At 35.3% G+C, this 23,248-nt stretch overlaps 1 protein-coding gene across 1 annotated transcript in view; it reads left to right on the plus strand.

The window, feature by feature from the left end:
- Positions 1 to 23,248, plus strand: part of LOC131154214 (protein ILITYHIA) — a 122,924-nt gene that overhangs the window by 45,144 nt on the left and 54,532 nt on the right. The window contains exons 16-27 of the mRNA XM_058106834.1: positions 5,624 to 5,749; positions 5,834 to 5,933; positions 6,029 to 6,198; positions 15,329 to 15,631; positions 15,739 to 15,855; positions 15,965 to 16,066; positions 16,173 to 16,322; positions 18,834 to 18,998; positions 19,073 to 19,249; positions 20,233 to 20,355; positions 20,503 to 20,583; positions 20,668 to 20,784. Of these exons, the coding sequence (XP_057962817.1) occupies positions 5,624 to 5,749; positions 5,834 to 5,933; positions 6,029 to 6,198; positions 15,329 to 15,631; positions 15,739 to 15,855; positions 15,965 to 16,066; positions 16,173 to 16,322; positions 18,834 to 18,998; positions 19,073 to 19,249; positions 20,233 to 20,355; positions 20,503 to 20,583; positions 20,668 to 20,784 (1,731 nt within the window). The remainder of the gene's footprint in view (positions 1 to 5,623; positions 5,750 to 5,833; positions 5,934 to 6,028; positions 6,199 to 15,328; positions 15,632 to 15,738; positions 15,856 to 15,964; positions 16,067 to 16,172; positions 16,323 to 18,833; positions 18,999 to 19,072; positions 19,250 to 20,232; positions 20,356 to 20,502; positions 20,584 to 20,667; positions 20,785 to 23,248) is intronic.

Here is a 23,248-nt window from a genome sequence, read left to right on the forward strand (position 1 = left end):
TGTAAGCTAGTAAGGAGTTTGCTTTCTGTTAGGTGTTCAAGTTTCCTTTGGGAATGCAATTGCTGGACAGAGACAGCCAAGTCATCATATTAGGGAGGTTTTCCCTGTCACTTGCATACAATTATGTTTGCTAGGTCAAGTTTTTAGCTCAGTGCTTTTTTCCTCTCTCTCTCTCTCTCTCTCTCTCTTTTGGCGGGGGGGGGGGGTTCATAGCTAGAAGAGCATTAACCAAGGTGTAAAACAGTCATCATGAAGCTCAATTATTATTTCTGCGCACTTGGAAACATTTTATATTTGTGCATCTGCCCATGGTTTGAGATAGAAGTAGCAGGATGTGTAGCACACTTGTAATTGGTGTACCAAGTGGAGGCAGCGGCTGTTATCCGGCACGTAGTGGATACAACACTTGTGAGTTTTTTTCTAGCATGCACAGCCTTGTTTATATTGGTAGGGTTGCATATTTAAACCCCAGGCCTTTCCTAATAAAACATTGTTGAGTATGGGTAATGAATTTATGGAAGATTTGTACTTTTTTTTTGACTCTTTATTACTGTACGATATAAATATAATGGATCATTGATTGATCATATATAACAACAACAACAACCAACCAACTAACCCTTAACTCTCACTAGGTGAGGTTTTCTATGTGAATCCATTTCTGCCAATTTGCACGATCTTGGGAAATATCTTGTGGCAAATAGAGGGCTGCAAAACCTTTTTTGCCAATTTATTAATAATTGGTGATAAATATATCGAGGAAAAAACTAGATTGAGCATATACTATAATATATAGTAGCAATCTACTAGGCACATAAAACATACAATAAATTTGAAAATTTTTATTATTCAGTTATTTAAAATTTTAAATAATAAATATATCGAAAAATTGAGACCAACAATCTACATTATATATAGCTTAAGTGTTACAGTCCTGCATCAGATGTGTACTCAAGAAATCTTGGGTTTATAATGATGGTTTGGGCTCCAACTATGTAAGGTGTCTTTTAGTGGACAAATTTGTGAGGCTAGTGAGTCAAAGCGTACAATTCCTCAGTGGAGTTGGACACGAAACCATGATATTTGGTATTAGAGCCACCCTTTTGGTACTTATCATGTAGGAGTAAGCAGAGAAGTACTCTGATGTAGGGGTTAGAGATTGGACAAGAGAGAATGTTAGTCCCACATTGGATGTGTACTAGGGAAATCTTGGGCTAATAAGGATGGTTTGAGCTTCCAATTATATAAGGCAAGGCATACCAAAAACACCTTGAGGCTTAATCTAAAATACCAAATTCCAAAAAGGCTAACACATTACATGTTGAGGCTTATGCATTTTTACAAAAAGCACGCCTTTTGTGCCTGTTTAGTTTAGGCTGACGCATTTTGGGTGTGTGATTCTCAAGTTAGAATTGGTTAGAAAATTTTAATTACATGTTTGTATGAAAAGGAATGTCATGATGTGAGTTTATTTCTAAAACTCTTGAACCTAAACCTTGTCAAAATAACTGAGAGTTGTATCTTACATCATGAAAATAGTTTGAACTTTGTAATAGTATAGCTATCTCTTGTCATTATTATGTCATGTATTCAAGTTAGCAATTTTTGAATGGCCAACCAGTCTTTTGCAAAGTACATCTAGTTTTTTTTTTTTACATTATATTTGTGATTTTCTTAATTTTTGCTTTATTTTAAATATATATAATTTATTTAACATATTTTATCTTAAAAAAATAATTCTCAAAAGGCTTACATCCCAACGCCTTAAGGCTTACGCCTCGCCTCTTAAGGGTTAAAACGCCCCGGCTTATGCCTTTGCCTTTTAAAACATTGATATAAAGTGCCCTTTATAGGATAAAACTGTGACGTAGTGGGCCAAAGTGGGCAATACCTCACTGGAGTTGAACTCAAGACTGTGAAACTAAGCTAGAGTTACGATATTGCAATCATAAAACTCACCATCAAAAAATATGTTATTAACAACTTGAACAAGAAAAAAGAAATAGAGAAGAAAAGGAGACTCAGGTTGAACAGCTAAAAAATAAGTTAGTTAAAATTGTTTATATGAAGCTGTTAAATTATGCATTTTTTGTGAGTGTTACAAAAAGATTTCTTCACTGCTGTCATCCTCATTATACCATTCTTTTGTCTTTAGACAGCTAATTGGGATTGATTTATTGAAGGAAGAAATGAGAGAAATGAGGAGAAAACATAGAAAATATAAAAATAATTGTGTTGTAACAGTCAAGTAGTTGCTGTAGCTGTTCTCGAATGGCCTGTAGCGGATGTTGTCTGATGCCATAGTGGCGCAGACAGCCCTGAGAAAGTCTCTTTGTAAAGTTTGTTTGACCTTCAATGGGAGTTCTTTGCATGCAAGACTGTCATAGCTTATTCTCTACAGGGAAAACTTCAGCTTAGGAATTTGTTTCTCCCTTATCTTGTTTTTGTTTATGCACAGATACTTTCTTCTTCTACTCTCTTGCTACTGAAAATTTGTTGGTTGCAGAAGGACATCTTCATATTTCTAAACCATTTATTTAATTGGGATGCTTTTCTTGTATGCTCTTATATGCGTGCGTGTGCCCGTGTGTGTATTTATATTCCAGTTTATGAATGTACTTACATTCTCGTGAAAAGTGTGCCTGATGGTAAAAAAATCCTAGGTGCAGTGAAGCCCAACAGCTGGGCTTCGCCTAGGTTGAGGCAAGGTGCCTTCTATTTTGTGCAAGCCTAGGTTCAAGGTGCAGATGATGCAAGGCCCTTTTGAGATGTGCATCTTAATTGGTGGACAGTTTGTGTATTAATTTGTTTGCTGCAGGGTATATTGTTGTTGAGCAGTTGAATTTTTATCATTTGCATGTTTGGATCTGCTTATTTCTGTAGAACTGAATCTATGGGTTGAAGATCGCCAAGGGAAGCGACATGAATGACAAGACAAAATTATAGATTGACGTACCTTCTATTCTCCAGTCAGCTGTCTCTCCTCACAATGTTGTAGTATCTAACGCTTGCTGCTTTGCATGGCTGCTAGCATGATGTTTGACTTTTGTTCCTCTACTCCAGATATATTTTTTGTATTTTGACTATGTACTACCTAAAACAACAACAACAACAAAACCAAGTCTTAATTCCCACTAGGTGGGGTTAGCTATATGAATTCTTTTCCTCCAATTTATGCGATCATGGACCATTTCTTTTGACACATTCAAGGATATTAAATCCTTACTCACTATCTCCTCTCAACTTATTTTAGGTCTACCCCTACCCCTTCTATTGCCCCCCCATAGTAACTAACTCACTCTTCCTCACCGGTGCACTATGCGGCCTACGTTGCAAGTGTTCATACCATCTAAGTCGTCCCTTTCTTATTTTATCTTCTATAGGAGCTACACCTAACTTACCACAAATATGTTCATTCTTTAATATCTTTCAATGGTATGCCACTCATCCATCTAAGCATTCTCATCTCGACAACTTTTACTTTTTGGATATTATGTTTCTTCGTCGCCCAACATTCTGATCCATATAGCATAGCTGGTCTTATAGCTGTTATATAAAACTTCCCTTTTAATTTTAAGTGTATTCTACGATCACAAAGCACACTTGAAGCACTTCTCCCTTTTACCCAACTTGCTTTAACTCTATGCATTACATCATCTTCAATTTGTCCTTCAGCTTGCATAATAGATCCAAGGTATCAAAATCTACAAGTACTATTTATTTCTTCATCATCAAGTTTAACTTTCTCTCCAATATTCCTCCTATCATTACTAAAATTACATTTCATATATTCTGTCTTATTTTTACTTATCCTAAAGCCTCTTTGGAATAAAGCCTCTAGATTTCAAAGCTTCTCTCCATAATTCTAACTCAGCCTCTACTCTGTCCCTAGTTTCATCAATTAATACAATATCATCTGCAAACAACATACACCATGGAACCTCCTTTTGAATACTCTTAGTCAGTTGGTCCATCACTAAAGCAAAAAGATAAGGAATCCAAGCAGATCCTTGATGTACACCTATGGTGATTGAAAATTCTTTAGTTTCTCTATCTATTGTCCTTACATTACTCATTACTCCATCGTACATATCCTTAATGACATCAGCATACCTTCTACATACGCCCTTTTTTTTTTTTTTTTTTAAAACCCATTATAGAACTTCCCTAGGTATCCTATCATATGCTTTCTCAAGGTCAACAAATATCATATGCAAGTCCCTCTTCTTTTCCCTTAACTTTTCCATTAATCTTCTTAAAAGATAAATAGTTTCTGTGGTTGATCTCTTAGGCATAAAACCAAATTGATTTTCTAAGATCTTCGTTTTTAATCTTAATCTTTGCTGAGCTACCCTTTCCCATATTTTCATCGTATGAATCATAAGTTTAATTCCACGATAGTAATTACAATTTCGAATATCTCCTTCATTTTTGTATATAGGTATTAAAGTGCTTTTCCTCCATTCATTTGACATTTTCTTAGTTTTTATAATTGTATTAAATAAATTAGCTAACCATATAATTCCGTTATCACCTAAGAATTTTCAAACTTCAATTGGAATGTTATCTGGTCCCATAGCTTTCCCAATTTTCATCTTTTTTAGTGCAAATTTAACTTCGTTAACTCTAATTTTTGCGAATAAATCTCATATTTTTAGTCTTCTACTCATTTGACAATTCCAAGTTTAGGCCTTCTATTTGGTTTTCATTAAACAACTTAGAATTCCAAGTTTAAGCCTTCTATTTGGTTTTCTATAATATTTAGAACTTGAATATATTTTCTTGTCATTAATTCCTCATAAAATTAATAAAATTCTAGTTATTTGTGCTTATGGTACACATATTATAATATATATTGCTTTGCCTAGGCTGAGGCCAGGTACCTTCTATCTTGTGCAAGCCTAGGTCCGAGGCACAGATGATGCATGGTCCTTATGAGATGTGCCTCTTAATTGGTGGAAAGTTTGGGCATTTATTTGCTTGCTGCAGGGTTTATGGTTGTTGAGCAGTTGAGTTTTTATCATTTGCACATTTGGATATGCTGATTTGAGTAAAACTCAACCCATGGGTCGAAGATCCCTAAAGGAAGAAGGCATGAATGATAAAACAAAATTATAGATGGACGAAAGTTCTATTTTCCAGTCAGCTGTCTTGCCTCACAATGTTGTAGTATCTAATGCTTGTTGCTCTGCATGGCTGCTAGTATGATGTTTGACTTTTGGTTCCTGTACTTAGGATATATTTATTGTATTTTGACTATATTCTGCCTATATTTATATAAAATTAGGCCTTGAATATATTTTCTTCTCATTAATTCCTTGTAAAATTTTTAGAATTCTAGATATTGGTGCTTATGGTACATATATTATATTCTATAACACATGTTACTTAAAGCATTTGCATATTCCCATTTTCCACTTTATTTAATTTATTTGAATGTTTTATACAATTTACCTACAATATGCATATTAAAATACATAGAACACATATCTTACTTCACGTAGGTCTATGTTCGCCTTGCACCTTGGGTCTATGAACCAAGAAACCCTTGCACCTTAGTGTGCTTTGAGCATTTAAAAACTATGCTTACTTTTTAATTTTCCATTCTTTCATGTCAATTCAGATTTTTCATACTCCTGACGGAATGCTCTCCAGTGAGCAAGGTGTTTATGTTGCGGAGTCCGTTGCTCCTAAAAACACAAAACAAGCCAAGGGTCGTTTCCGGGTGTATGAGGAGCAGGATGAGCTGGTGATTCTGAATGCTTCTTTTCTCTTTGGTTATTTTTTAATAAACTATAGTGCTTTTTCATTATATGTTTTTGTCTGTTCACAGAACCATGTCAGCTCTAATCATTCTGTCAAGAGAGAACTGGGTAATAGAGAAGCCACTGTCTCTGGGAAAAAAGATGTTGGGAAATCGACAAAGAAAAATGGCATGTTTGGGCATCTGTTTTCTGTTCTTAGCTTCATTTGCTCATTCAGATAAGATTATTCTGATATGCATGTTTATTTGTTTGGATTGAGCTAGATAAGGGAAAGAGTGCAAAAGAGGAGGCACGTGAGTTGCTGCTTAGGGAAGAGGCATCTATACGTTCAAAGGTTAGGGGTATAAAGAGGAATCTTTCTTTGATGCTGGGAGCTCTTGGGGAGATGGCCATTGCCAATCCTATCTTTGCACACAGTCAACTACCTTCCCTGGTTTGTGTTCTATGGACTGCTTTAAGTTAGTTGTCTATTTATTATTAAGTTCTTGCTGTCACCAGATATATTTCTCATCCAATTATTATATTGTGTTCTCATTTTTCATAATTTGTTTTTTTGGGGAAGCATGATTTTAAAACCTAGAACATTGACCAACCCTGTGGCATTGGCCAGACCAGTCAATTAGAGCCAAAGATAGCAACACTGAGGATTACTTTTTTGTTACTTTCCCTTTCTCGCTGTAATAGTCCTGAAAATTATTATTCTTATTTTTTTAAACAACGATTTTACCTAAAGTTTAAGCTGTTAGGTCGAGGATCAACAATGTACATAAAGCCTTAACACTATTATTATCATCATCATCAATCTTACAAATATTAAATGATTATGGGAGAAAATATTTGATTCAATTTGAAATTTATTTTAGGATTAGTGAGTTTGTAGTTTAATTTATCCGTTTATATTTTACATACACACACACAAACATGTGTGTATATATAATTTGTTCGGTAAAAGCTTCAAACTCTTGAATGACTGTACTGGTAACACCTCTCCTCTATCTATTGGCAGATTAGGGGTTGGATTCCCCTTGGTAGCATTCAGTAGCTTTTGTTGAAGAACTTGGTCTACTCAGCTGAGTTAGGCTTAGTTGTGCCCTTCAGCTGGTTTTTGTGGTGTGCCAGATATGCACATTGTAGACGGGTCTCTTAAAATTCCGTGTGTTTAAAATAATTAATAAGGAAAAGAAACAAATTACCAAACAAAACATTTTGTAATCAGCTCTAACATATATTCTTATATTTATATGTACATCAGGCACACAGTTGCTAGGTCCTAGCCAATAATTTCTTATGCTACAGCCTACGGTGTTTGCTGACTGGTCTTTTCCCTCTAATCCTTTCTTCTCTTCTCCCTCTATAACCCTAAATGCTGTACTTTATTTTTGAAAACTTCAGTTTATTTCAGATTTGCAATATTGTATCAGAGCACTAAATTTCTCCAAACCTGATTTAATCTGACCTAGTTGCAGCCAGCTTGTCTACTTTATTCCTTTCTCTGTTGTCAATTCTTAAAATGGAGATCTCTTCTCTGGTTTCAGAGTCTTTTAGGGTTTTGTCTTCTCTTCGTGGTAGTTTGCTAATGTAATGACAGTCACATACTGTTTCTTGTTGACTGCTGTTGTGGTTTTGATGCTTTATGTGATTGGTTGTCGATTGATGATACTTTTACAAATTTGTGAATGTACATTATCTCGTGGTCATTCTTGCATATGCTTCAAGCTGCTTCCAGGTTGTATATTGAGTGTTTGCTCTGCTGATTATGTGCCTGTAGTTTTTAGTTGTGGTCTACTCTTTGTGGTCAAACTGTCAAAGCCAAATTTGGCAGTGAGGGGCTATTTATGTCTATGGTGTATTGTGGTTGGTTTTGATGGCCAATACAGAGAAAGCATATGCTGATACTGTTGCAAATCACAACCATAAAAACTGGTTGTAGTCCTCTAACTATTCTTTGTGGTCTCCGGTTGTGCAAATATAACACAAATGGGAAGTCTATGTATCTGCTGCATTCATGTGAAAGAGAATGAAATACTGCATGTGTGGTTGTGGAATAGCATGGAGCCACAAATTGTTGTGAATGTGATGTTTAATAGAACTGCCAAAGTCATATTTAATGATCTTAGTGAAAGGTTCTTACGAGATAAAAAATCAAACCTATGTTTTTTATTCGAGAAGTTTTTCAAATATGACCAAGAAAAGGGGTCCAGTGATGAGTATTATAGGTATATGGGGACCTCAATATCTACCAACCAAGTAGTTCCGACGTTGAGATGATCACGAAGCAATGAGCAAAGTTCTTGGGTGTGAAGTTTTTGTTTAGGTTGAGTCCTAAGCTTCAAACCTGTCTAGTGATTAGATTCTTGCCATGAAATCTCAACATCCATGAATGAAGCATTTTCTAGGATATGGAAGATAGTCAGTGATAGTTTAGCCATCGATGGCACCACCTCTAATTGTGGTAGGTGAAGTCTTGGACAAGAATGAGGTTTGGATGTGGTCATGGAAGAGATAGTATATAAGGATGGAGAGTTTGTTGTGGCTATTCATGTATTTGCACACATTGTGGCAAGGAAAACCATATTGGTGATTGCTTTTTAAGATCTCTGTGGGAAACCAATTTGGGCCCATAGTTCTCTTTTTGAGGTTGAGCCTATTGTTGACACTTAGAATGTACGTGGCAACTTCACTATAGAGTTGAGTATATCATATGCCATGTTTGAAGCAGAGTGTTCAACAACCCTAGACTCAATCTTCCACATCTAGTTCTACTGCAGTTGAATTTCCTTCCTTTTCATCATCATCAGTTTAGGTTATTGATTCTCTAGTGCCTAGGTGGTGCTAATTTATTTCAATCCTTAAAATCCACTACTTCACACTATGGGTACTCTTGTTCCTTGTTTGATACCTTGGTTACACTATGTTTTGGTCTTGGAAATATTCTTTTGTTTCCTTTTATTCCTTTTTCAATTATATTGTATGTTCCTAAATTTCCTTCTTAGTCAATTAACTAAATATCATTATTGCTCCATCATACCCTTTCCTTCTCATTGCGTTTTTTATTGTCCTAAGGCTAAGAAGAGGATTGGGGGAGGATTTGAGAATGGCGGCGTGTACTATCTCAATTATGGTGATGATATATCGAGTTTCTTTCCATACAACTTCTTCAATTGCAACTTAATAGTGTTCTTTTGTATCACTCATTTGAGTCATCCAGCCCTTCAAAAACTGCGGCTAGTTTTTTTCCCATCTTCAAATCTTTTTCTTGTTTTGAGTGTTAAGCATGCCAAGAAGCACATTAGGTCTTCTTTTTTGTCTGAAGTGAGTCTAGTACTAAATTATGGTTTCTCTTATTCATTCAAATAATTTGGGTCCGTGGGGCACCGGAAAATCGGTTTTGGGATGCATGAGAAATGGAGGAGAAACAGGCGAAACCCTATGGGTCTCTCGCGAAACCCTCTTCTCTCTCTCTCTCTCTCTCTCTCTCTCTCTCTCTCTCTCTCATGCATTAAGTTATGGCTTCAATAAAAGTAGATGATGAAAAATTGTTCGATTAAGATTGAAGGGAAGACATCCGATATAAGAATCGATGAGGTGGGGGAAATCCCTTACTTGTTCGAACAATATTTCTCAAAATAGATGGGTAAGATTCTCCGAAGAGGCTTTAAGTTGGTTTACCAATAATATATCATTTTTTGGTTAGATTGAAAGGGGTTTTCAAAGGGTTTGTCTTGGAAACATACTATATTGGTTGTCGATTCAATGGACTAAGGTGGGAAAATTTCTGGAGTTAGGTCTTCCTAGTGGTGTTAAATAGGAAGGATGGCGAAGTTTTGTAAAAGGTTATTGCGAGATAGCTGAGGAATTTTTTCATGAATCTGAAGGTAAAGGTGAAGTAAGCCCTTTAGCTCCCAAATCGTGGAGTCAAGTGGTGTTGGAAGGGAAGAGAGGAGAAGGCGAAGGAAAAGGCCATGGTTGTGGAAGTTGTATCCAAACATGGAAGAAAGAGTGTGGAGTATGGGAAAGGCACATTTTGTTTTGATGTGGGGGTGAGTTGCAATTGAAGGAATTTGTGGTTTCGTTGCTAGAAATAGCAGCTAATCGATTGGAGAATGTCTATAAAGTTGGGGCATTTAGGGTTTCGGAATAAGATGCAAAGATAGCATAGGCAGCTAGGGTTGTGCTTGGAGAAGATGAGGTGAAGAATTTTGGACCGGGATGCTTGGCTTTTGTTTTGGAACTGGGCCAGGTAATTGAAAAATTAGGAGCTTCTTTTTTAACCCAGCTGGCCCAATTAATTGAACAAGTCCATGGTCTTGGCAGAAAGGATTCAGGCCATTTTCTAGAAACAAAAGAGGTTTGTCCTCAGATGTGTTATTCTCAGTTTGGCCATTCGTTTAAACTTGCCCATCCTTTGAATATTGCTGACAGAGCCCAAATGGCCGATACAAATATTCTAGATGTTCAATTTTCAAATAAGGCCCATGATGACTCTTCTGCTGGTATTTTTTAAAGACAGACTGTTCGTATGGGAGTTAGGGATTGAAAAGAGCATATTTGTGGGAAGATGTAATGGAAGGAAATCCTCAGCCGGAGCAGTTTGCCCAAATTGAGGGAGTTCAAGAGTAGCCTGCATTTCAAACTCAGTTTTCTCTTATCAATGGGTGTAGACAGTCAAGGGATTTAACAGATAAGTTGTCTTCCAAACAGAATCCAGGTACAAACCATATCTTGCAATGCTCATTTCTTAAGTAGAATCATGATGATTAAGATGGCTCTCAATCTTCATTAGAAAGAAGCAAAGAACCGAAAGGATTAGAGGGAAAGTGGCTGTAAAGGAAAGCCTTATTCCAAGCCATTCTAGAATTTTTGTTGATGATTCTATTCTCTTAGTGGAACAAAGGATTCAAGTAGTAGAAAAGACATCCAGTGGGTCTTCTAGTGTGGCTAACAAAGGAAGGGGTTTCATGAAAAATCATGGTTCTTGTGAGGTCAACAGTCAGCTGAACAATGTTGGTTGGGGGGAGGGGGTGGGAAATCAAATAGTAAGAAAGAAAATTTGGATATGTTTAGGGTTTACACTTGTTGGATAGCAGAGCTAATGGGTGTTGAAATGGGGAAAAAGTATGAAGAAAAGTGAGCTACTTCTGCTAAGATAACAAGAAAAGTTTTGAGGAGATATGCAGGAGATAATTTCAGCATGCTAATAGAATCACTTGGCTAGAAGGATGGGACCAGTGAGAGCTTGAGTAGCTGCAAGGAAAAAAATTGGGGAGATTTTTCAGATAATGGCAATGTGGACATCAGTAATTTTGATTGCGATGAGGGTTTGCTTTTAGATGAAATGTGGGAATAGTATGATTATGTTTCTAATTCATTTGATAAACATAGGGATTTAACATATGTGGCACCTCCTCCATCGGAAGGGTTGGAGGGAATTAGTATTTTTGAAAATGATGGTACAAAAGAAAAGCAATTGGGAAAAGATGAAATTTTGCCCTTCTCTATATAGGAGGTTTCTAAGGAAAATCTTCAAACTCAGCATTTGTTGGATGAATTGGGTCTACGCATGTCAGATTGCAGAGGATATGGAATTCGGATGGATGTTGGTAAATCTAAGGTTAAGAAGGGTTAGAGAGAATTAGCGAATTTGAAGTGTTTAGTGAATTATGATTGGAAGGGTTTAAAGAGGGGTTTTCTTGGGTAATGTCTGTGTAGTTTGGTTTTTGTTTTTTGTTTTTTATTTTTTATTTTTCCTTTATTGAGGAATTCTTATCCTCACCTAGATGTAATTTCTCTCTCTCTCTCTCTCTCTCTCTCTCTCTCTCTCTGTTAATACATCTTCTTCTTTTATCAATATATATATATATATTGGGTCTGTGTGGAGTCCAGAATTTGACTGGCCATTAGTATTTTATGTTCTTTATGGTTGCTTTTTGTATATGACTTGGATTTATTTTTCTAAGACATGTGAATTTCTTAACGTATTCAATCCATTCTACCACGAACTAAAAGTTCAGTTTGGGTTAGGGATTTGAATTTTTTAGTTTGATACTGCACCTGAATTTGTGCAAAATGATCTTCAATCTTTTGCTTGGACAAAGGGATTATTCATTAAAAACATCATGTGTACATATCTCTTCGCAGAATGGAGTAGCTGAACGAAAAAAACAGACATTGACTTCACATGGCATGGTCTCTACTCATTCATATGGGTGTTCCTAAAACTTTTTTTGGATTGATGCTCTCCTTAGAACGAATTTTTCTGATTAACATGATGCCTTCCAATGTTCTAGTAGGGGAAATGCACCCCAAAACATCCACATTCTTTATTGTACCTCATGTCTTTGGGTGCATGTGTTTTGTCCATGGTTCACATACTAGTTCGGATAAGGTCTCTTGTTCTGCTCATAAATGTGTCTTTGTTGGGTGCTTGAGAAAGAAGGATATAGATGTCATGATCCTCACACTTGGAAGAACCATGTTAGAGCATATGTCCCCCCCACCCCCCCCTCTTTTTTTTCTTTTTTTTAGGGACACCTTATTTCTCTAGTACCGAGTCCTCCTTAGATAAAAGTAGTTTTGAGTACATCAACGATTTCTAGTCCCCACTTGTGCATTGATTCTCCCATTCCTACCCTTGTTCCTATAGAGAAAACTGTTGCTCCTATACCTAACCTTTCATTAACTAATCTAAAGAAACAATTTGAGGGCTTACAAATGACCAAATGGGTTTGCTAATCTGAATTAAGCACAAACGTCACTACCACCATTCTCTCTTTCACCCTTCACTATCTCAACTTCTTGCTCTAGAGATCCACCAAACTTGACTTGGATTTGCCTATTGCTCACTATAAATGTACCAGAAGTTGTACTTGGCAAATCTTAGGTTCTTATCCTATTGTACATTATGTTACAGTCTTTCGCCTTCTTAATAATTTGCATTCTATCCCTTCCTCACATGTTGTAGCACTTACAACCCTTGTTGGAAGCATGCGATGGATGTAGAAATGGATGCCTTTACTGATTCAAGGGATATGGGACTTGATGGATCTTCCTCTCGGTTAGGAGTTGGATAGGTGTTATTGGGTCTATACTGTCAAATATCTCACTAACGACTACACCTGAGCATATGGTATTGATTGTCTTTAGACGCTCTCTTGTTGGTTGACTAAATTCTGTTCATGATGTCTTTGCCAGTTAGTTTAGTTTGGGCCTTATATTGCTGGATGTGAAGAATGCCTTCTTGTATCAGGATTTGTAGGAAATGATGTACGTGGAGCAACTTCCTGGGTATGTCACTAATGGGGAGAGTGGTATGGTATGTGGGTTGCAGAAGGCCATTTAGTTGTTTATCTTGATGATATCATCATCACTTGCAGTAAGTGGAGAGAGGTCGCAGATGCCAAGTAGTGGCTTTCTTGGCATTGTGATTGTAGTGTAAAAAGGGGATGAACCTTTCTTAGCTAAAATATACGACTTGTTAAGTGAGACTGTTATGTTGGGAGCTTAATAAGTTGATACTCTGACGAATCCTATTGTGAAGTTGTCTAGGGATGTTGGACCAGATTTTGGGAAAACAAATATTGATATAGGCAATTGTTTGGTTGGCATTGATCTACCTGACTATCACTATGCTTCACACATCATTTGCTTGATATGCTGTTGGGTGGTTAGTTAATTTTTATTAAACACCAAACAGCTACAATGGGTTGCTGTTTTTAGGATTCTTGTGTATCTCAAGAGCTTTCTTGATAGGGGTTTGAATGATAAAAATAAAAGCAATATATTGTGAGATCACGGGATACTCTGATGCAGAATGGACTGGCTCTCTTGAAGATTGAAGGTGTACCATGCATTTTTCAGTGGTAATTTTGTTACTTGGTGTAATCTTGATTGTAGTCAGTTTTTTTATGTTTTCTTTTCTTTTCTTTAACAGTAGGATGTCTTATTCACCTTTTTTGTAGGTTCTTTCCATTTTATTGAGCTTTTCTTTCCTATCAAAAAGTCATGCGACTTTGTTGTAGCAAGAAACAAACTATAGTAACAGATTATGGAGCTATGGCTCATATTGTTAGTGAAGTTGTGTGTTTGAAGTCCAGAATCCTGGTAACCAAGCCCCTAAATATGTGTTATTATAAACAAGCCGCCATTTATGTTGCTAGCAACCCAGCTTTTCATAAGAGGACAAAGCACATTTGGGTTGACCCTCATTTTGTGAAGGATGTTGTGTTGTAGAATGTTGTGAGGACTCCATTTATGAAATCTATGTATCCTTTAGAAGATGTTTTCACAAAGGCTTTATTCAAACCCGCCTTGTCTTTTTGTTGTAGCAAGCTGAGGTTAGTTGATATCAATAAGGGGAATGTTTGAAGATAATATGTTGTTTTAGTAATTTGGTGGTATGAGTGGGGCGTATTTTTATCTATATCCTACTATCATCTATATATAAAGAGGGCAGACCTGGAGCTGTTTGCAAGCTCCAGGGACTGCTGACTAGTCCTCTAGTCTCTTCTTGTCGTATCCCTCTTCTAGTCGTAAGTGCTGTATATTCTTCATTGAAACTTCAATTTATTTCAGATTTGCTGCACTTAGAATATCTTCCATGATTTGGTTGACCGAAAATTGGTTTGTGCAGAAAAAATGTTTTCCTCCATATGTAGGAAAGGATGAGATGCATGAGTTTTTAGTCTGAATACGAGATATTGAGATGTGGTATAATGACATAGAATTTATAAATTGTTATGGTATGATATGTGAATTCACATGAGATATTAGGGATATGAGATATTGGAATTTGGAGATATGAAAATGAAACATGAAGTATAGGTGATAATGATTAATAGGAATTTTAATAGGTTTAAAACAGGGAAATTGACAAAAGTACTAAGTTTAAAGCACAGAATATACTGTGAAAGACTTCAATCCTCAGGAATTTAACTTTTTACGAACTTCAGTTCAAACAAAAATCATTATGCTCACACTTAATATAGTAATAGACATAATTGGGTTGATCTCAGTTCTTTCATTGCTTTTGACATCTTGTGTAAACTGATGCATATTCTCCTTTCATCGAAAGGCTTATAAACTTTGAACAATATCAAATCCCAAATGATATTCTATATATGCTTTTTTTTTTTAATTTTGCCTTCCACTATTCATTTTTCTGAATTTTGATTCTGCTTACTGTTCTAGCTTCGCTCCTCAATAAAATGTTTGTGCCAATTTAATTTTTCGATGTTCTAGCAATTGGCAATTAGGCAATCGCAATTGAATTTTGTTGATTTATCTCATGTTAGTTCTATGATGTTTGTAGTGCCACTGTCTTTGGCCTTCCCTTCTTCCTTTCATTGGGTAGTTAAATATGTTTCAGTGACAAATTTTGTATGTCTTTGTTATTCTCATGTGCCTACCCACTCATGTGAGAAAATCCTTGTAGCAGAAAAAAAAGTTTGTGTATTGATTGATCTTTCAAAGCTATTGCTTTTTTTTTTTTTCTGTTCTTTTATTGAAAAGTTGTTTACTTTTTTCTTTTTGGTTCATAATAATTTTCTGTTTCTGTCAAATATCAGGTTAAGTTTGTGGAACCTTTGCTGCAATCACCTGTTGTAAGTGATGTGGCCTATGAAACTTTGGTGAAGCTTTCTAGATGTACAGCTCCTCCTCTCTGTAACTGGGCCCTTGATATTGCAACTGCTTTACGCCTAATTGCCACAGAGGAAGTTCGTGCTTTGTGGGATTTGATTCCTCCTGTTGGTGATGGTGAGGCCAATGAACAGCCGTCTCTGGGTCTTTTTGAGCGAATAATAAATGGATTATCAATGTCTTGTAAATCTGGACCTCTTCCAGTGGATTCTTTTACTTTCATTTTCCCGGTAAATGTGACCTACTATTTAGTCATGACTGAATGACATAGCATTCAGAATGCTGATTTTTGTTCTACTATACTCATTTTTCTGTAGTAATCTGTATCTGTTGTCAGATAATGGAGCGGATCTTGTTGTCCCCCAAGAAGACAGGACTTCATGATGATGTGCTTCGAATTCTTTATTTGCACATGGATCCAGTATTACCCCTTCCAAGGCTTCGAATGTTATCAGTTGCGAATCCAAACATCCATTTTAATGACCCTCTCTTTCATAATTGCCTTTTTTTTTTCTCTGTTTTTTTTTCCATAGTGTCACTTGTTGCTTTCTTCTGCTTTGCAGGTTCTTTATCATGTACTTGGTGTTGTTCCAGCTTATCAAGCATCTATAGGACCAGCACTGAATGAGTTGTGTCTGGGTCTGCGATCTGATGAAGTGGCAGCTGTATGTGTTTCCTTTTTCTTTTTTTTTTTTTTGTTCCCTATGGATTTTGTGTGATTCTTAGTTAATGACTTGTAGTTTTTCATTTGTCTTCTTATGATATCCACAGGCTTTATATGGAGTATATGCCAAAGATGTTCATGTCAGAATGGCCTGCTTAAATGCCATAAAATGTGTTTCAGCTGTTGCGAACCGTTCTCTTCCTCAGAATGTTGAAGTTGCAACAAGCATTTGGATTGCATTACATGATCCAGAAAAGGTATAGCTTGCTAAATAAATTATTGAGAGTATACTCTTTCAAAGCTTATTTTTTTCCTTAATTTTTTGCTGAACATTAGCCAAATAGGTTTGTCTGTTTTAGTCTTTTATGGTGATGTAGGTGTCTTTTGGTAGAATAAAGTGTTAAGTCCTGATGTCTGAATTGGGGCTTAAAACTATTGATTACTAAATAGGTTGAAGTTTTTTGGTGTTGAGCATCTTAATATATAAGAAAATTATCCCAATCATGCACCAAATCAAATCTGCTCACCGATCACCCGAAAAATCCAATACAAAAAAAAAAGATATTTAAAAAAAATTATTAAATAGTTTCTAAAATGAAAGTTGCATCAAAGAGCGCCCACTGAATTGCAGATGGTACAAACCCATTGTTGTTGAGCAACAAAACAGCAATGCTTGATGAGTACCAAGCCGTGATGAGGCGGGTTGTGAAGAGCCAAATGCCAAAGTTGGACTGCATCGACACTAATGCAGATGAAGCAAACCATCTAGGCTTTGTGGAAACCCCACTAAGCTCAAATTCCTGCAAAATCAATGGTGGTTTTGATCTGTTTAGTATAGTTGATTCAAATATCCAAGTGAAGGAGGATGAATGGATAGAGGCAAGCTTTTCCACATCTAAAAGAGACAAACCGAAAGGATGCTGTCGAGCTTGTTGATGATGGCAGCAAGGATGAGACTTCTAGATGATGGTGAAGGAGACAAGGCTTTTATACGACACTGTTGGAGCCTGGAAAGAAGAGAGGAATATGAAGCAAAATGATCAATGTAGATGAGGCTGAGGGTAAGCCAACTCGCGTTCAAGGTCTGAATAAATTAAGATAGGAAAAGATATCTGATGATTCTGACTGAATAAGAGACATTCAGATGTCATTTAGATGTATTTCCAAATAATATGAAATCTGACATGTTCAACGGTTCATTAATTCAGATTTAACTTACATTTAGAGGTAGATAAGTACCAATGAACACACTTGTAAGCTCAGATTTTTAATTAAATTCTCCAACTGTTCTTTTCTGTCATCATATCGTGGCTGGAAGCTTTATATTGTCCACAACTCAAAGTTGATCATTTTCCTCATGCACATGTTGATCCGCAATCTTTTTTGTTTCTCCATGAAGTCTTCTTTATCAATTACATTTAGTTTGTGCTTCCGAATACTAATTATCTGGTGGTTCATTACCCTTTGCACTGTGCTTGCATTGCTATGCGTGCATGCCAAACAAGTGAGCTTACCAAGTTTTTTTTGCAATCAGTTCCTAGGAACCCATTCTTGTTAGCATCGCTTCAAGCCTTCAACAAGTATGTGAAGATGCCTCGCAAAAGGATTCTCCCTTTTTTGTTGCAGCCATGATCTTGGTGTTTTTCTCAGTCTGCAAGAAATATTGTTGGTTGATGTGCTTTATTGCATTAGTCATGGCTTTGTGTAATTGCCACTTAAACCTGGCATTTTTGTACTCATAGCTACCAGAAAATGCTAACACCCTAGTGAGCGAAGTATTGTTACGAACATTGTGAAGTATGGTGCATTTTTCGTTGCTAAATGCTAAGTCATATGATTCAAAGTTTTAATTCAATATTTTTTTCACATGAAATATTTTTTTTTATTAGTTTAAAGTTGGGAATCATCATATTTAGTTCTATTTTCTATCAGTATTAATTTCACAACAAAAAATCTCTTCTAGATTTAGGAACACCTCAACTTCCTCTCCAAAATAGACAAGTTCCCTTAATTTTTTTTTAATATCAATATATCTATTTAATTATACCCCTAACTTTCCTCATTTTATAGCATGTGCTGTAGTGCGATCCCATTCCCGTTCTATGAACCAGAACGTTCCACGTTCTAGTTAATATTGGGTGTACTTTACTCTTAAGTTCCTCCATTAGAAAGGTTGTAGCTGCATATCACAGCTGCATTATGCATCATGGCTTTACATGTTCCTATGTGTGCTATTCTTTCAGGATATTATTTATGTAATTATCTGCAACTTATTTACCTATTTTTCAGAAATATAAAATCAGTTTCTTGCTAGATTTCCGCTTGTTTAAGTCATTTGGTTTTTTCGGCTGCATGGAAAACTGCCCTTGGAGTTTGAGGTGAAAACATTAAATGATTTTACCCTCAGGAATTCAACTCTATAAGTTGTGCAAAGGGAGTCTTTAAAGTTATAATGTAAAGGCTGTCTTTTTCCCTAGTTTTATAACAGTCGAGATGCTGGTGATTTTATTTGCTGATGCTTTAAGTTGGAAGAAAATGGAATTTCCCCTATATTTATTTGATGGATCTATCTGGCATGTTCTATATAACAGCTTCTTCATGGGCTTTTAGTTTTTCCAACATATTTTTGATTTTCTAGACGCTAATTATCTGCTAGAATGTAAATGTTAATGGTCACCGACTCCACCATTGTATCATTTGTTTTGCCGCAAGTTTCCTCTTTTATAAGTTAGTTGCATTTTATTATTGTCACGTTTCTTTCAAATCAGTTGGTCGCAGAAGCTGCGGAAGATATATGGGATCGCTATGGATATGACTTTGGGACTGATTATTCGGGGCTTTTCAAAGCACTTTCCTATGTCAACTATAATGTTCGCTTGGCTGCTGGGGAGGCATTGGCTGCTGCTTTGGATGAAAGTCCAGATACCATACAGGTATATTTGATTGTAACATATCACCCTGCATCATTTTTTTGGTTTGGTTTCTTATGGTTTGATGGAATGTTCAGGGATCCCTTTCTACTCTTTTCTCTTTGTATATTCACGATATTGGTGTTGGTGAGGGCAATCTTGATGCTGGTTGGCTAGGTAGACAAGGGATAGCATTGGCGTTACACTCGGTGGCTGATGTGTTGAGAACCAAGGACCTTCCTGTTGTAATGACATTCCTTATTTCACGGGCACTGGTAAAATTTGCTTTGTTGCTTAGTCTAAAATGTTCTCAATCAGTTTGTAATCTTATAATATTCACTAGGTTTGTGCGGTCCTGAATCCTTGGAAGCAATTTTGATATTATTTTAGCAAAGGTGAAAAAAAGACAATTTTGTATGTTTTTTTCCCGTATAAGTGTTTCAGGAATAGCAGATATGTACACTAACTCGAATTTTTTTTGTAATGATGACATTATTATTTACATAATGGTGTAGTGCCCCTTTAAAAGAATTTTTCATGAAATCTGCTATGTTTTTCATTTAACTATTATCACCATGCCTAAGAGCATATTTGACTTCAGTATCCCTTGATTACTTGATATGAAAGTCGAACAGGTGAACCTTCTCTATGAGGGCACCTGGAATGTTTCGTGAGCTTGACAGAGGTATCTGGATAGCTATATTAATTGTTGAACTATACATCTAGGTGGGTCTCTCCCAAGCACTTGAGAAGAATGCCCTTGGTTTTTTTAACATGAATTATGAAATGCAGATTCTTAAAGGTTTGTATACAACCTAACAAACTAAGCTTTTAGGCATGGTCTTAAATTTCCACGAAATTGTAGAAATTTCCGGTTTCCGTCACCCTCGAAATTGAAATGGCAGTCGATTTCCATCTTGCATAATTTCTGTCAAAATCTCAATGAACTATCCGATATTTATCGAAATCTCAAAATTTTAGCAAAACTTATCAAAATTTGAACTGTGCAATGAAATTTCCTCGGAATGCAAATGAGAGATTTTGGAGTGAAGTGAAAATTTTCCCTTAATTTATTTTATTTATTTTTATCGAAACAAAAGATTATTACAAGTGCTTTTGAAATTATATGAAAAAGTAAACTTACAACAACATTTTATTTAACCATTCATGTCTAAATTATCATTATTTGTATAATAAATATTATTTAAATGTGACGAGTTAATATTGTCACAAATTTTTGTATGCATTTAATTTGCAGGCTGATCCTAATGGGGATGTTCGGGCAAGGATGATTAATGCTGGTATTATGATCATTGATAAGCATGGCAAGGAGAATGTTTCTTTGTTATTTCCAATTTTTGAGAACTACTTGAACAAGAGGGTTAGTTTTCCTATTTTAAGTCACAATATTTGCTAAATCACAATACTGTGTTTTTTCCATAAAACATTTAGATACTTGCGTGCAAAGAATTTCAGTTATTTTTTGTGGTAAGGCTCAACCAGTTGGATATTGTTCGTTATTGTTCAGGCATCAGATGAAGAAAAATATGATTTGGTTCGTGAGGGTGTAGTTATTTTCACTGGGGCTTTGGCAAAGCACTTAGCTAAGGTTTGAAATTTGTAATCCATCCTTCATAGAAATAATTGACTTTCTAGATAGCTTTCTTCTGTTAACCTTCTTATCGTGTACCAGGATGATCCTAAAGTTTATGCTGTCGTAGAGAAGTTGTTGGATGTGTTAAACACTCCATCAGAAGCTGTTCAGCGGGCAGTCTCAACCTGTCTATCTCCATTAATGCAATCAAAACAAGTATGTGGCTAGTGTTGCTAATGTTGGGATTTCAATTAACTTGTTTATTACCTTATTTCTTCCTGCTTGAAGGCATGATATATAGGAATTAGGAATTAGTTTTAGCTTTGCACTGGTCACTTTGTGGTGTTATTAGTTTGTTGCTATTTGAGCTTCACTGATTGAATTGTTGATTAGTGGACAATCTAACAAGGTAAAGAAATGGTCATGCATTGCTGGGCAGTATAAGTTTCTTTCCTACAATTGAACAAAGGATTTCTGTAGCAATAAATTGGAGAAGGAACAAAAATAATCTGAGGAATTCAAGAGGGAAAATTGTTATTTTAGGTTTTATACTTGAATAGAGAGCTCAAATCAGAATTTTATTGAAAAAACTAAGAAAACTGAAGCAACGGCCTCCAAGAGGGGGGTTTTATACTATGTTTCATAAAACCATAAAATCTGATTCTTTAATTTTCCTTCAACTGATTTTTTCTCAGTCCAATTATTTTTAAAAGATCAGGAAAAATAACCTAGATAAAATGACTCAAAAGGACAACCCTAATAAGTAAGAATTTTATTCTCATTACATTCTTTTCATTCCTAGTAGCTGAACATGTCTAATAGAGTAAAATAATTCTCTCAGATAAAAGACTCCAATGGCATAAATGCCTTTGAAAGAATTAAATTAGTAGCATGAGCAGTACTCTGCTACAGTGATGGGAACAGTGCTTGGACAGTCAATTGGTACAGTATCATAAACGGTGAACATGCCCTACTTAGCCTCCCTCTTAGACTTGGATGCTTCTGCTTCATTTGTACATTAGCATTCAATGTGGAGATTTTTTGTTCTTTAGAGGAGCTGGAACATGTGTTTGGCACCAAAAAAGGGTACTTGGTATTCTTGGTTTATTGTAGAGTTACAAAAATTATATAATCATAGTGTCCTTGTGACATTGTCAATTTCATGTTTCTAACAGGCTGTTTGGTACCATTTCCATTTTCTATTTTATATTTTCATTGCAATAAAGTGAGAAAGTAGGTGAATGACAATGATTTTCTATTTTATTGTCAGTTCTTTTATTGTGGCAGAAACAAAAAACAAGAATTTATGGTTCTGGTTTTCAGTGTTGTCACAATCCTTTAATATCCAAAATTTACTATTGTAGATTATATCATTCTACACAGAATTTTTGTTGAAGATAAAAGTAAAGTAAAGATGTGGATTTAAATATATTTGAAATAAAATTTTTTATTAAATTTCTGAAAACATTGAAAAATAATAATAAATCATTCAAAAAATATTTTTATCAATATTCAGTTGTCATATACAACAGAATTGTTCCTGTAGCAATAAAAGTGAGTTTGAAATAATAATAAGGTAAAATAATTATAATTAAAATTTTTTATTATATTATTTTCTTATTTTTATTATTTTGCCTTTCATTATTTTAAGCATAATTTTTTATTGTTGTTTGATTCAATGACAAAAATGAACATGCGTTTTATTAGGTTTTTAATATGTTTTAGTTTTATATCTTCTTTTTCTATCAAAAAATATGTGTGCTCTAGTTATGAACATATTAACCAAACATGTTGCTGGTTTTATTTATTTATTTATTTATTTTTATTTTTTAGTTTTCATTTTGAGTTTTTTCCCCTAATTATTGACATTGATACCGACCCTAAGTTACCATGTTCTTTCTATTGCACTCAAGAACTCTTTTTCTTGATATACAAGCATACATTATGCAGGCACCTTTGGCTAGGTCAATTTTCTGTCTTATTTATTTGTTTATTTACCCAATTTTGTTCTCTTAATTTTGGTTTTCTCCATTGACGCCGTTTGTAGAATCTAGTTATAGTTTAGGTAATGTTTGGCTCCCCTTCCTTGTGTGAACTTCCCCTTTTAGAAGTAGTCAAGTTTAAAGCAAAATAAATGTCTTCTTAGATTTTAAAATAGTCGAGCCTATAAAAGTTGGAATACTTATAGAAGTTGCGTGAACTTGTGGTTTTTGAAGTAAAAAGTAGCTTTTTAGCCAAATGTTTTCTATTTCATCTGTGTATATGAATAATGTATCATTCTTGGTGATTTCAAATGTTTCAGGATTATTACTTTTTTTTACCAAACATGTAGGAGTAGCTTTTTCTTTTCAACAACTCATTTTTTGGAGCTGGGTTTCACATCAACTTGAATCAGCTCCTTTCAATAAGTTTTCCTCTCCCCCCAAAATAGGAACCAGGAAAGATTTTTGTTTTCCTTATTATCTTTTTAACATAATATATCCTGTATTTTTTTTCTCATCTTTAGTCTCTAATCATGTTTATTCTTGGTTTTAAGTGGATGCAACAGCTATCTACTTTGGGCTTGTTACATTAAATTCTATCTTTCTTTCAATTTAGCCTTCGTGCAATCTGAAAACTGAGCTTTTTCATTAGTTCAATTTTTTTTTTTATTGTTCACCTTGTTTAACATTTTCTTGGT

The sequence above is a fragment of the Malania oleifera genome, chromosome 4 (assembly GCF_029873635.1).
Source record: "Malania oleifera isolate guangnan ecotype guangnan chromosome 4, ASM2987363v1, whole genome shotgun sequence".
Classification (NCBI taxonomy): domain Eukaryota; kingdom Viridiplantae; phylum Streptophyta; class Magnoliopsida; order Santalales; family Ximeniaceae; genus Malania; species Malania oleifera.